Below are 15,787 nucleotides of genomic sequence, written 5' to 3'. Positions count from 1 at the left end.
CACCATAAATGTTATGACTCCCTTTTATTTTTTCTGAATATCTGGGATAGATTTTGGATTTAAAATTGTGTAGTACCTGATAGTGCAATTGACTGGGACTGCTTCAAATGGGGGTCTGAATATCCTTTAACAGTGACATGTCTTTCTGGGGTTTTTTTCTGTGTGAAAGGGGTTCTCTCTAGCCACCCTACCCCATGGCTCAGACATGTGAAAAATACTAGAGATTGTTGTCACATGTAGAGAGTAATCAGTACTTCCTGCAGCCCCTTAAATGTTGCTGTTGGTCTCTTCAGCCTCTCTGGTAAGTTTTTGTCTTGTCCTTTTGTAAATTTTGGAGGGACGTCCTGTTCTTGGTGATGCCACTGTGGTACTCCATTTTATCCATTTTCTACACTTGGTGACATGTCTTTAAACGGTTCAATACTAATCAATACTAACATGTTAGCGGGTCACCACCTGGCTTCCTGGTGGAATATATTTTAAAAATCTAGGTCAAAAAAAAAACTTAAACCAAAGTTTAAGGGACTCCAATTATGGTTACAAGTGTTATTTCTTTTCCAAACAAGCCTTTGTCTTACTATGCTATTTGCATTATTCGTTTAAAATAAATAAATAAATAAATAAATAAATAAATAAATAAATAACCACAGGATATTTTGATCAGCCTGTGTGTGTGTGTGTGTGTGTGTGTGTGTGTGTGTGTGTGTGTGTGTGTGTGTGTGTGTGTGTGTGTGTGTGTGTGTGTGTGTGTGTGTGTGTGAATAATCCCTGATTTGGTCTTACTACCATCTGGAGGGGAAATCCTTGATATGGTTCTACTGAGGCTGTGCTTGCTAGTAAGAGTATCAACATGAAATATATCTATGACATATGTGAATAACAATGATCAACACACACTGTTGTATTATTGGTGTATGAACATAGTGGATGATTGGAAAAGATAAGTGAAAATATGTGAAAAATTGTTCAGTTACTTGTTCTGTGGCCAGTTCTTGTTTTTGAATCAGCTTGCTGGGAGAGTCTCACTGTATCCATGTTTTTTCTATGAAGAATTTCCACGCCCTTCTTTTAAAGCTTTATAATTTTTTTATTTCCCAGCAAACAGATATGTCTGAAATCAGTAAAACAGCTGATGACAAGCTTGTTGAAAGAGCTCTGGTAGCGTTCGCCCTATCATACGGCGATCATGAGTTTTAATTCTAATAATGCCACAGATTTGCCAGGAGCCATCCGTGGCCGGGGTCCAAGAGCAAAATTCGCCATGCTCTCAGGGAGTGGTGGCATATTCAGTCTCCCCATCAATCACAGTGACACTAATGCTTTGCTCCTAGTGTGTTACACTGCCCGTTGATGGGCAGAAAAAAGGAAATGGCTATACAAGACTTTATTCTACGACACATGAAATTAGCTGATGATCTGTATACTGGTTACCTATGTAGTGACTGCTGATGTACAACTTAATCAGTCAGGGGTAACTAACAGCAACATTGCAGAGATGTGTAAAGGCGATGTCCGATGCTTTAATATGCTCTGGCCCCATTCCAATAAGGTGTGGTAATAAAACTTACAACTGCTGGGTATTCAAGTGGTGCTTCAACCACAATTTATACTTTGAGTGGACTACTTTTGAAAGGAAGGTCTAGCCTTTTAGGGTACTTGTATTCATACCACTTGCAAAGATGCTGCTCTCATGCTTGCAGGTTGCATATCATTATCCTATCCCACTCAGTGGGATCAGTGCTGCATGCCATCGCTAAGAGACAAGTCCAGATTATTTCGAGGCCGGGGATGAAAATGGTAGAAAAACCTCCTAAGCATTTCTAGAGACTTTGTACCCTCCATACGTCTTTAATTAAGCTATAAGGAACATTCGCAGTACACTGTGTGCTCTCAGTTTCAGAACCACAATGAGAGTTTTCCTTCAAGAGAATCATAGATGCAATCCTCTTGTCCACCAGGAAATACTCCAAATGTGAAGCTGTTCAGTTTGGGACTGGTGAATATTCCCAAACCTGCCTGAGGTCTATGTCCAGTGGAACTTTGAACTAGGAGAGAGAGAGAGACTACACCAACTGAGAAATTTGGTATTGGAGCCCATACTGTGTGGATGTAAGGCCAACCACGTCTACTCCATAACATTCCATCTAACTCACAAACTCAGGTTCTTTGCTCATCAGCGAAGTGAGATTCCAGGTTTCCATTGTAAAGTCCATTGTAAACTCCTATCCCATACCTGCTGTATGACTGGAATTGCACCCTGAGCCTCACACTTCATCTTGCAACTTCCACATCACCATTATTTTGGGCTGAGCTAAACTGGGTTAATGTGGGTGGTCTGGTCACCTGGCACTCACCTGTGAACACTACTTCCGGGCCTGGCTCTAGTGGTGCTTCCCAGTAACCCTAATCTGGACAGGCTACACTTTGTAACGTTTGGAATGGAGTCTTTAGTATGGCTCTTTGTCAGACGTCTACCCTCAGATCACCAAGGGTGGCCCTTCTGGGAGCTTCAACCCCCCTGTGACATAGCCCTGAGGTTCACTGAACAACATAATCCTCTCAACAAGGTCTTGATCTAAGAAGAGGCAAGGCTTACTAACATCACAGAAATGCTTATGGAACAAGGATTGGTCAACAATGAGTCTTGGTGTTTGTCAGCTGTCTCCAAGACGGGCTGTGAATTGTGGGAACCATAGTTCCAGCGACATTCATTTGATCTTATGCAATTTTATATGAGGTCAGGTTCTCTTTTCATTAAAATAACTTTAACGTTTAAAGAGCAAAACAGACTAATAAGCAACTTTAAACAAGACGTTAAGACAAAATCCATGTGTATTTTATCGACTGTTAAATAAAAGTGATTTAAAAGGGATTTGTAAAATACATTACATTACTCCAGGTGTATCATAAGGTTTTCTTTCATGCTGTTTTAATACACACATGAGTTTTTTCCCCCCATGTGTTTAGTTCTATTGGTGCAAATTTTGACTCTTGGCACCAATAGAATATGTTCATATCTATTATTATTATTAATATCTATTATCTATTATTAATATCTATTATTGCAATCCGGCCCGGGCCCTCGCCACCCAGAGCATGTACTAGTACTACAGTGGGATTTAAAGAGAAATGGATGGAGAATGACGCAAAACGGGTTGAGATGAAATTATTGGTGTTTATTATTAGTGCATCCTTCTACATTCGATATGAAGGATCAATGTACATTATGAAAGTAATCCAGCACCATCCAGTGATGTTTGTGTACGCATCTGCATATGGCAAATTATATAAACAATTTCAAATTATGCAGATTTAATTCATATTCTTTCTTATAGAGCATGTTTGATTTAGTTTACCCCTACGTGTTAATTAATACACTAACAATCATGTAATAACATGTAGCCTACTTAAGGTGGTCGTCATTCACGCATGAATTCATAAGTCTCATGTCGTTCATTAGTTCGTGATTAGTACATGCTTTAACTCATCGTTATTTTATATTTAAGTAAGTATTAATTCAGGTATTAGTGCATGATTCATGTACTGTTATTATAAAGTGTTACTGCCTAAGGCTACTGTATTATGAAATGTTTTGAAAGATCAAGTGTTTCAGTAAAGTTTTCTTGGTTCTTCGTGCTTGTCAGTCAGGTGTATTGTTTGTGTGTGTGTGTGTGTGTGTGTGTGTGTGTGCACGTGGAAGTTAGTTATGCAGTAATGCCAGTTCAGTCTTTATGAAAGCAGATGTAAGGCCATATATCACTGAGGTTCTACTGTAACTAATTTTATGATATTATTGGTCATAAAGTTGTAATGATGATAAATGATTTGCAAAATGAGATGTTGAGATTTACATAATGCATTTAAGTTCTCTTGCATGAGGTTTGAGTAAAATCTACTAATAAAAAATGATTTATTTACATGTTTTAGGAGCATAAAAAATCACTTAACAATACGCTTAGTTCAATTTTAGACTTCATGTGTAGAAATTATTATCACACTTTTCTTGAATGAATCTCACACCAGTATTGTTTAGTGTATCCTTTCTTTTTCTTTTTCAGGTTCCTCATGGTGCTCATATGTCTCATCTTCAGTGTGCTCTCCACCACTGAGCAGTATGCCGAATTTGCCACTGGGACACTATTCTGGATGGTAAGTGTTAAAACATTTGTTTATGTCACTATCTGAGAGCAAACACATCATTGTAGTTTCATTTATAAGCAAACTATGTAATAGGTTTGTACACTGCACTACCATGAACATCCACTTGATGGGGATAGTACATCTTACTAAGAAAATTCAGAAACAAAGTCGAGCCTTTTTATCATACTATTATCCTACCTTTTATTAGAGAAATGCAAAACTTATGTTTAACTACTGGAAGGAAAAAGGTTCTGTATCTTGTTATGGTGCATTTCCACCAAGTACACAGAAATCTGTGCACTTTCGAAATTTACTTAGGTTTAATAAGAGTAAAAACGATCTATTCAGTACATTAACATCTGTACTTAAAAAAAAAAAAAAAAAAAAAAAAAAAAAAAAAAATATATATATATATATATATATATATATATATATATATATACACACATACATATATACATATATATATATATATATATATATATATATACATATATATTAAAAGTCATTATCTTTGCCATCTTCATGTGATAAATAGTCTTAAAAAGCAGAAGGACATGAGTGATGCTCAGTAGAAGTGTAAAATAGTAGAAACATTGAATAAGCACTGTTGAATAAGTTAGTGTATTTTAAAATATTAATTCTAACCCTAACTAATTCTAATTACACACAGTTCAACAATAAGCGGTTTATGTTAAACATTAAGTTAATGGGTTTTTTTTTATCCTCTTTTAAATAAACATATTTAATAAAACAGGGATGACCAGCAAAGCAGTTAAAAAAAAAAATAAAAAATCTTTTTGCTGTTTGACACTTGGTGCTCATTTGGTCATTCCATATCAAGTGGTCCAAAGCTTGATCGTTTTTAATTTTCCTCATTTTGTTGAGTGATTACCTCTGTGTATTGACATTGCAAAATCACCATTTAAAAAATGAATTTTACTTGGTTTAACTTCGACAGCCGTCTTTGTGTCATGGCACACAACAAATTTTGGTTGTACATCTGTTTATTGAAGCCTCAGTATCTCAGATCAGGATGGGCCTAGCTCCTTGAAACAAAAACACGATCTCTAGAGCACATTACAAGTTACATGGACATATATAAACATTTGCACATTTTTGTTCCTTAGACTTAGAAGTCCAAATGTATTGCGCAAGATTTAGTCTTCATGAAAATCTAGTTAGTTCAGAAAAAAACGTTATCCTCCCAGAGCTCCTGAGGGAATCTCCCCGTGATTGATGAGCTTCAAACTGTATCACTGGAATGAGTTATTGCAATTTTAAACATTGTGATTTGGGCTTATTACGCACACTAATCAATCCATCACAATCCATCATGTGATATTAATGACATGAAAGAAAGCAATCCAGAACAATTCCATAAGTTTACATCTATGCAGGAAAAAAGAAATGGCAAAACCTTATGGTACCGGATGCATTGCAATGGCTGAGCTGCATGATTGGAAGATTTAGTGCATGCTGTCTTTCTTTCACCCTTTAGTCATCATTTTGTCGTTTTTAGCTCTGTGAGCGTTGCCTTTTATGGAGTTTTGTAGGTGTTATTAAATGTAAATCAGCTCTGTCATGACTGTGCTTGGTAATGTACTGCTGATTGGCCCTCGACAACATCGACATACGTACACGAGTATGAAGAATTGTTTGTTTAGCTTGACCTGAAAACTTTGCTAAAAGATTAATAAATGAGGCCCAGAAGGAATATCAGTTGTGGGGTGGGGTTTCCATAATGATATACATGGAGGATTTGCTATTTATTATTAATACTTCCAATTATTATTAATTCATTAATAATGATTTATTATTATTATTATTATTATTATTATTATTATTATTATTATTATTATTATTATTATTATTAATATGTGTGATGACACTACAGCTGAGATAAAGTGTAGTACTACAGCAATGTTAGTAAGCTGTCATGTAGGCACCCACATCAGCTCAGTGCTCATGTTGTTTCAGAGGTCACACTGGCAGAAAGGGTCAATTCGTTCAAAACGATAGGTGAGAAGACAAAATGGATCAATGTTTTCTGTATAACAGAGGTCAACCTGAAGCCACCTCTTACTGGTATCTTTGTTTTGCCTAGATGTAGATCTAGATAGAGCTTAGTTTGCTCACCACGTCCAATTCAAATGCACTCATCAGTGAGTCATGCTGATGCACACACTCAAAATGGGCATGTTTTTGTCCTGTGCTTAGGAAATTGTGCTGGTGGTGTTTTTTGGTACGGAGTATGCTGTGCGTCTGTGGTCAGCAGGCTGCAGGAGCAAATATGTGGGCGTCACAGGCAGACTACGCTTCATCCGAAAACCCATCTCCATCATTGGTACCCAATCGCTCAGTATATCACCTACAGATACTGTGAATGTTTTGTTAAACATGCACTTTGAAATTCCTCAAACACTTCAACACAACATTGATGATGATGATGATGTTGATGATTATTTTTATTGCTGGCTATTATTGCTATTTTATTTGCTAAAATAAATTACACATCAGCGTCACAAATCCATCTTTAATTAAAAAAAACCCCCTTCTGTTTGACTGTTTTTGCTCGGAGCAGATCTGATAGTGGTGGTTGCCTCTGGTGTAGTACTTAGCGTAGGATCAAATGGACAAGTTTTCGCCACCTCTGCAATAAGGTATTTATGCTGTAATATTGCTCATAAACACAACAACAGAAATTAAAACATGATAATCTTAATACACATTGATGAATGTTTTAGGTACATTTTGTGAGGTTAGAAAAAGTAACATATTTAGACATACTAAGCAACAACTAACACCAGAAATACCAGTAAACTAGATGCTGTATTTAAAATGATTGATGTTAAATGTACAGAATATAGACCGTGTCTTGCTTGATGTTTCTTTTGATTTCAGGGGAATCCGCTTCTTACAGATTTTGCGCATGCTCCATGTGGATCGTCAGGGAGGCACATGGAGACTACTGGGATCTGTAGTCTTTATTCATCGACAGGTCAATACACACATACAGAGAAATGTGCACAGACTTCTTGAATTACAGTGTTATGAAAAATGTCAAATGACTCCTGACCTCCTCCCCTGTGCCCAAACACCATCCCCACCTCATCCGTACACACTCCAAAACTGTCCCTACAGTATGTGTCATCTTATTAGTGACTTACTTTTATTTATATTATTCATTCTTTTATATGTGTACAAATACCTAAATATGGATTATTATTATTATTATTATTATTATTATTATTATTATTATTATAATGCACTAGCGTTCATTTGGCAGCCATATTTCACCACATAACACTTCTTATGTATTGTGCAGTGGTGGCTCAGTGGTTAAAGGCTCTGGGTTACTAATCAGAAGATCAGGAGTTCAAGCTGCCCCTGTTTGGCCCTTGGGCAAGGCCCTTAACCGTCAATCGTTCAGTTTTATGAATGAGATAAATGTAAGTCGCTCTGGATAAGGGCGTCTGCCACATGTCATAAATGTAAATTATATCAGATGTACTATCTATACATCCTTTTGTGTACTAAATCAATTTAGTATTGCAGTATTAAACAACATATAAAAATAGTGCAACTAGAAATATGTACAACATACAACACAGCACACAAGTGATGTGGAAGCACCACTCTGTTATTGCTACATGCAATTCTAATTCTAGTCCTTTCTATCAATAGCACTTCACTAGTTGTTTCTGTTGCAGAAGAGACGCCACTGTCAATCGGCATGCAAATTTCTCTCACACCTCCAGGGTTAGGGGTTTGATTCCTGCCGCTGTCCTGTGTGTGCAGAGTTTACATTTTCTCCCCGTGCTGTAGGGGTCTACTCCGGGTACTCCGGTTTCCTCCCCCAGTCCAAACACACGCATGGAAAGGCTGATTGGCATGTCCAAAGTGTCCGTAGTGTATGAATGGGTGTGTGAATGTGTACGTGATTGTGCCCTGCGATGTATTGGCACCCTATGCAGGGTGTACCCCACCTTGTGCCCGATGCTCCCTGGGATAGGCTCCACGTTCCCCGCGACCGTAAACACGTACATATTTGATAGATCCTTGTTCTTTAAATAAAACCAGGTGCCCACTCACACCTGATTGTCATCCCACTGATTGAAAACACCTGACTCTGATTTAACCTTCAAATTAACTGCAAATCCTAGAGCTTTACATACTTCTGCCACTCACAGATATGTAATGTTGGAAAATTTTCCTTAATAAATAAATGACCAAGTATAATATTTTTGTCTCATTTGTTTACTGGGGTCTCTTTGTCAACTTTTAGGACTTGTGTGAAAATCTGCAGAAATATAGAAAATTCACAAACTTTCAAGCACCACTGTATATCATAATTTCATAGAAATTCAGGGTAATTGATATGTCTTAATAACATTATAACTGTGTGTCCTCTTTGTACCAGGAGTTGATAACGACACTGTATATTGGCTTCCTGGGTCTGATCTTCTCCTCGTATTTTGTGTATCTGGCGGAGAAAGACACAGTGGATGAGGAGGGGAAGACAGGCTTCATGAGTTATGCAGATGCTCTCTGGTGGGGCGTTGTAAGTCTCATACTTATTTAAACTTATTTGTCCAAGTATGAAGTATATAGTAGGCAGCAGAAATAGATAATAGTTTTTTCATTCTCTGTTTGTTATTCATGTCACCAACATATCAATATTGTGTCTGTCTGTTTAGATGGTCAAATTTACAAGTATTCTTTGCTGTATTTTTTAAATATAATATCTAGTCATAGTTCTAATACATGTTGTTACTAAAAAATTCAAAAAAACAACATCATCGTTATATTTCACGATAGTAATTTTAGTAATGCTTGTTTTTATTTACTAAATGCAATAGCTGTGATAAAACAATACATATATGCCCAAGCTAATTAAATGAATATCAGATATTAGATATTAAAAGATGACAATATTAACACAATAAGCAAATGGCATGCAAAAGGGATATTCAATTAGGGGTTTGCACGTCAATTACTTTTTACTAATCGGACAGTAATTTTAAAAAATAGCCAACTACTTGTCTTTTCCATACTTAAATCAATACAGAAAGCATGAACTGTTATGTTCATGCTGTATACTAAACTCATTCAAAACAATTGCTATTTTTTATAAACAACAGCAAAGAATGCATCAATTTGTGTTTCAGTTAAAAGCCATACACAAGTTACAAATTACATTTCCAACTTCAGTGATTTTAGGCTACAAAAGTAAATCAAAAATAAATCAGTGCAAATCATTAACTTATAAATCATGTCTTTATTAGTTACAGTCCCCTCTGAAAGTATTGGAACAGCAAGACCAGTGAATATGAGATGAAAGATCAGAATTTCAGCTTTCATTTCCTGATATTTATATCTAGATATTTTAAACAACTTAGAACACGGCACCTTTTGTTTGAACCCAACCCATTTTGTGAACTGATCAAAAAATATTGGAACATGTGACTGATAAATTGTTTGTTTAAAGAATTAACAGCTGTGAATGTCTGCTCTTGGTTTGAGCCCCGGGTTTTGCCTGTAAAGACTACATTTGTTGTTAAAAAAGGATAAACCATCCTGGAAAAACAACACAAAAGAAAAATGCAACGGTTTGATGATGTCAGCGGGTAACCGGCTTGGTGCAATTATTGCAAGCAAGCGATATGCAACCAAATATTAAGTGTTATTTACATTGCTTTTAAAACAATATTTTCCTATACTTTTGCTCACCTGAAAATCAAAGGGGCCATGTTTAAAATTGTTTATCTCATCTCGATATAAATATGAGGAATTGAAAGCTGAAATTCTGATCTATCGTCTCAGATTCTTTTTTTTTTTTTTTTTTTTTTTTTTTAAATCTCAAACCAAATATCTTCAGTGTATAGCAAATATAATAGAATTGCTGTCCCAATATCTTTGGAATGAGGACTGTATATGACACTATTTAAGGAAAAAACAATACCAGAGCTCTCCTTGTACCTCAATGATGGGATGTTTACACGAGAGTTTTTCACCATTTTCATCTCAGTAGCATCTGAAAACCAGTATGGATGAATGGGATTGGATAGTGATATGAAACCTGTGGCTTCTAATACAAGAATGTTATTTTGATTTTATTTAGCGTTAAAGGACAAGATATATAACTGCAGTGGGGTTGGGGGGGGGGGGTGTTTGCTTCACTGCATACTGTAGAGTTAATCTGAAAGTGTTATATAATGTTACAGCAGAGTATTTAAGAGAAGACACTTTTCTCAGTTACACAGTGTACAGCTGACTGGAAAACTGCACCGTAAAACCGGATAAGTTCAATTAACTCAAAAAAATTTGAGGAAACTAATTACCTCAAAATTTTTAAGTTGATAAAATTTTTAAGTTGAAAAATGAACCCAAACTTGTTATATTTGAGTATATTTGGCTTTATCGACTTAAAAAAATCGAGGTAATTAGTTTCCTCAAATTTCTTGAGTTAAGTGAACTTACCCGGGTTTACAGTGTGGCTTCATCTAGTCTGAAATATTTTAAATAGATTTTGTCCACTTTACTTACTGTCTGCCTCACTATTCGATGCGATCTTGTACTTCAGGTACAAGAAGACCTGATATCTCAAAATCTGAAGAGCTGTATTTAAACTGATATTTTGCATTGCAAATAAGTCTTTTTAGACCCTGTGCAAAGCTTCTACAGTATAATCAAACCACTACTTAAACTATTCAGCTATTATAGTGCTGGTTAGAACGGTAAAGCCCAGACGTTCAATAGACATTCTTGTTTATCAGCAACAGAGAGTGATAGCAGCACAGAAAGCGGTAACTGTAGTATACACTAATCCACAACTATTCAATCAAATGGCAGTTTGAATACTTCTCAGATGAAGTTTCAGGCTAGTTAATTAACAAGTTGCATTCAACATGAAAAGTAATGAGACACCAATCACAGGCTTGCACACGGGATTGGGGTTATACAGAAACCCTGACAATGGCCTCCTTTCACCTCTTTTCACCTCGCCTGCGTTCCTTTTTTGAAAGCGCTCTCTTTTTTTTCCCTCAACACTCTGAGGCGTCAGCGTCTTTAATTAAAACTTTAATTGCAGGGTTTCTACCTTTTTGTGGTGAGGGTCAGAAAGCATGAGGCTTCCTGTAGCTCTGTGCAAAGGAGGACAAAAGCCGTTGTTTGTGTCAGAGAGGTAGCGAGGAGAGGTCCTCTACACGGGGATTTGCTCCCTTTTGTTTTTTCTGAAAACTGTAAATTTGACCATGATGAGAGGCAAAGGAAATGAACTCGCTGAAGGAGAGCAGTACAAAGAGAGGAAGGCAGAGCGGGAGGGAGGTGAAAGAGTGGAGGGAAGGCAGGCAAGATGAGGGGCTGAGCAGACGAAGGGGAAAAAAACAGAGGGAAAGAACAACAAAAAAAAAGAACCCATTTTGGATGGCGACTGTATTTTAAGGTTTAGTTCATTTGCTGAAAATGGGTTTTTTGGCTCGTTATCAGTACTGAGAGGAAATTCATTGCAAATGTGAAGGATATAGTAGGTTAGTTCAATGATTTGAACTTTGAGTCACCGTTCATTTAAACTTTTTTTTTTTCCTGGTGGTGGCCCAAGTGGTGGCAAAAGAGAACAGACAAGCTCGAGAGACCGAAATAGATGTTTATGAAATCTAGAGGTTTTGATTACAGAGACATTACATTTTGATTACAGAGACAGGGCTTTAATTATTTAGTAAGAAATGGACAGTGTGGTACTGGGCTGTTCTCTGTAGGAGTTGCAGGTGCAGAGAACAAGCGAGAGGAAAGAGCCAACACTCACCATGAATCATCGCTCTCTTTCTCACAGTCAACATATGTCTATGACTCCTAAAGTTAACACATTGCTTACTGTTTCCGCTCTCTACTTCTTTCTCTCTCTCTCTCTCTCTCTCTCTCTCTCTCTCTTTCTCTCTCTCTCTCGCTTTCTCAAAAAGAAAGAAAACTCGAGAACAAAATGAACAGACAGAAGAGTTGGCTTGAAAATGACAGGGACAGAAGATAGCAAAAAAGAGAGGGATGGAGTGGTCGAAAAGTGAACTTGTGCTTGAAAAGAAGGAAAGCGATGGACGAAGGACGACGATGTTCGAAAGATGAAAATATACAGTACGAGAGTTTATTTTACAGACCGGTGAACATGTATGCGAGTGCTAGAAATATATCAAAGACATGTCGAGATAATCAGCTCACTGACTGTGACTGCCACACACATCGCTTGAGCTCTGAAACAAACACACACACACACACACACACACAAACGGCAGACTCTACACCCAAAAGCAACATTGAGGTGTCAGCTTTGTCTTGGCCACACACGTAGACCATAGGCTGCACTCAGACTCAGTGGATCATGCGCTTGGCTTCATGCTCTGAGTAAATTGTACATCTGTGGACATGGCCGCCTTGGATACCATTATGTCACTCATATGCACACGAAATGTCTCAGATGGAGCCTGCAGCACTGCCATGGCACTTAGAGCCAGCTTTCTAACTTGAACTTGAACCAGAGTGGCCCATTGCGTGCCCATTTCATTGCTAGCGTTGTGTGTGAGCTTTGAAAGCTAGGATTAAGCTCTCCTTGCTGCTCTTCAGTCCAAAGTCTGTGTGTAAGAGCCTTGGCCTCCTTCAGTCTCTATTCTAGGTATTGTAAAAGCAAAGCCCCAGACACACTTGCCGTGAGCCGAGAGCTCTCTCAGCGTGTCAGAGTTGGCTCCTCTTTCAGCACAGGGCTCCGGAGGTATTTGTTTTCCTGTGTTTGCTGAATTCCTGCACTTTATAACGGATTAGAGGAAACAGTGTGTGTGTGTGTGTGCGTGTAAGAAAAAAGTGTGTGCGCACTAAGCACACACACATACACACACACACACACACACACACACACACACACACACACACACACACACACACACACACACACACACTCACTCACACACACACACTTTTTCTTCATACTTCAGACTGTGCAATGTTTGATGAGTCAGAGTACACCCAGAAAACGTGAGCATTATGTGTCAGACAGAGAGTCCTCTCTGTCCAAATAAACTCTGAAGCAAGCTCTGCGATTTCTGAAACGTTCTTACTCTTGATGGCCTTACCTTGGGTCGCATGCATACTACATCTCAAAATGTTTATTCTCTTCATCCACCTTCTGTCATCTTTTTAGCAGGCGTTTTTTGGAATGCATTAATGCCATGAAATTAGCATAACTAAATCTGTTCTCTGCACTGTTTACATTTACTCTGAAACCCCAGAATTGTCATGTCACTCCTGATTGCAAAAACATAGCAGGAGACTATAGAGATTGTATTTTTTTTAAGAACATGCCAGAATTTGTTTTCTAAAAAGGTTGCGTTGTGCTGATGAGTGTCCGAATTGAAAAAAGTGTTCATAAACACATACGTTTTTATTGCATATTATTGAATCAGACACCTTTCCAAGCCAAGAGAAGATGGTTGCAGTTAGGAGGGATAAAGATGGTTGCAGTTAGGAGGGAAAGCTCCATCTTTGCAAGACTGATTATCTCAGCTATGCACCTATTAGTAACTATTATATCAGTGAAGTTGGCATGCTAACTAAGAATTGATCAAGCTTAGCTTGCTAGTTAGCAAACATACCTAATTTATATTGCTTTAGCAAACCTATTTACAGTAGCTCTACAGCAGAAAACTAGATGTGTAATGCTAGATACAATGGTTATAAAAAGTCTACACACCCCTGTTAAAATGGCACGTTTTTGTGAAAATAATGAAACCAAGGTAAATCTGAACATTTCCACCCTCAGTGTGAAATTACAACGTATACGAATTAAGTGAATAACAATCAGAAACATTTGAGGGGAAAATAGGGCAAATAAAAAAATTTAACTAAACACCTAAACTAATACTTTGTTGAAGCACCTTTTGATTTTATTGCACCACTCAGTCTTTTTGGGTAAGAGTCTATCAGCGTGGCACATCCTGACTTGCCAATATTTTCCCACTCTTTCTTGAAAAATCATTGTAGAGCCATCAAGTTGTATGGGCATTTCCTGTGCACAGCCTACTTCAGGGCACCGCACAGATATAGAGTTGGATTCAGGTCTGAGCTTCTTTTGGTTAAGCCATTCCTTTGTTGAATTGGATGTATGCGTTGGGTCACTGTTGTGCTGAAAGGTGAAATTCCTTTTCATCTTCAGCTTATTAACAGATACCTGAAGGTTTTGCACTAAAATCAGCTGTTATTTGTAACTATTCATATTTCCCTCAACCTTGAGGAAAGCCCCAGTTCTGGCTGAAGAAAAGCAGCTCTAAAGCATGATGCTACCACCTACATGCTTCAACGTGGGTATGGTGTCCCTTTGCTGATCCATACCTTTTGGTATTGTGGAATTATTATACCTTTTGGAATTGGTCTCATCAGACTATAACATATTTTGCCACATGGTTTGGGGTGATTCAGTTGAACTTGGATGTTTTTTGTGAGAAAGGGCTTCTGTCTAGCCACCCTACCCCATAGCCCAGACATGTGAAGAGAGATTCTTGTCACATATAGAGGGTAATCAGTACTTGTCGGATATTCCTGCAGCTCCTTTAATATTGCCGTAGGTCTCTTGGCAGCCTCCCTGGTAAGTTTTTGTTTGGCCTTTTATACATTTTGGAGGGACGTCCTGATCGTAGTAATGTCACTGCGGTGCTCCATTGTCTCTATTTGTTGATGATGGCCTTCACGGTGTTCCACGGTGCATCTAATGTTTTGGAAATTATTTTATACCCCTCTCCTAATTGAGTCCTTTCAACAAGGGAGATACCATGCAGGCTTTGGAAGCTATTTGTGGACCATGGCTTCAGCAGTCAGATGAAACCAAGAAGATGTGAAGAAATTCCCCCAAGAAATGACTGGTCTTTATTTGGGGTTAATCAGAATAATTTCATTGATGACAGCTGCAGGATAATTTCACAATGAGGGTGGAAAAACTTCTGTATACTTAAAAGTATACAACTTTTTTTTTTACTGAGGAGTTTCTATGAGATATGTACTGTATAAATATCAGGTTATTGCAGACTAGGCCACCACTTAGCATTAATTAGCCACTGACTGGATGCCTTAAGAATCCTTAAGAATATTCTCGAGTTTGAAGATTTGAAATCGTCAGTTTAGCTGAATAGCACTCCCTGTCTTTTAATCGCAATCTATAATAATAAGTGGACAACATTTTTATCTAATGTCTATCTGATTCCTAAATAAAAATTAGAATCAGAATATCATCTAAATCTGAATCGGATGAGGCTTTTACACGACTCAATACTGATGAGGATATTGCAAAAATTCCAATTAATATCAGAATATTGATGTGCATGTAAACATAGTCACCGATATATTTTCTGACACTTTTTTTGGCTGCTGTTTGGGGGTAGGGGTTGACTGGGTATATTTACATTTACATTTATCCATTTAGCAGACGCTTTTATCCAAAGCGACTTACAAATGAGAAAATACAAACAAAGCGATATATCAAGCGGAGAACAATACAAGTAGTGCTACTATACAAGATCTATTGAGTTCTAGAAGAAGTAAAGTGCGCAGAGTAGAGGTGTAAGTGCTGGAGTAAGTTTGGGGTTAAGGGTAATAGTAAACCACTTTATTT

General features: G+C 37.5%; 1 protein-coding gene across 1 annotated transcript in view; it reads left to right on the top strand.

Annotated features, from left to right (window-relative positions):
• Positions 1–15,787, top strand: part of kcnq1.2 (potassium voltage-gated channel, KQT-like subfamily, member 1.2) — a 121,771-nt gene that overhangs the window by 5,817 nt on the left and 100,167 nt on the right. Inside the window, exons 2-6 of the mRNA XM_053685937.1 lie at positions 4,059–4,149; positions 6,361–6,487; positions 6,725–6,803; positions 7,045–7,141; positions 8,564–8,704. Coding sequence (XP_053541912.1) covers positions 4,059–4,149; positions 6,361–6,487; positions 6,725–6,803; positions 7,045–7,141; positions 8,564–8,704 — 535 coding nt within the window. The remainder of the gene's footprint in view (positions 1–4,058; positions 4,150–6,360; positions 6,488–6,724; positions 6,804–7,044; positions 7,142–8,563; positions 8,705–15,787) is intronic.

This window comes from Ictalurus punctatus, chromosome 14, assembly GCF_001660625.3.
Source record: "Ictalurus punctatus breed USDA103 chromosome 14, Coco_2.0, whole genome shotgun sequence".
Classification (NCBI taxonomy): Eukaryota; Metazoa; Chordata; class Actinopteri; order Siluriformes; family Ictaluridae; genus Ictalurus; species Ictalurus punctatus.
This window is presented reverse-complemented; position numbering and strand designations above follow the sequence as displayed.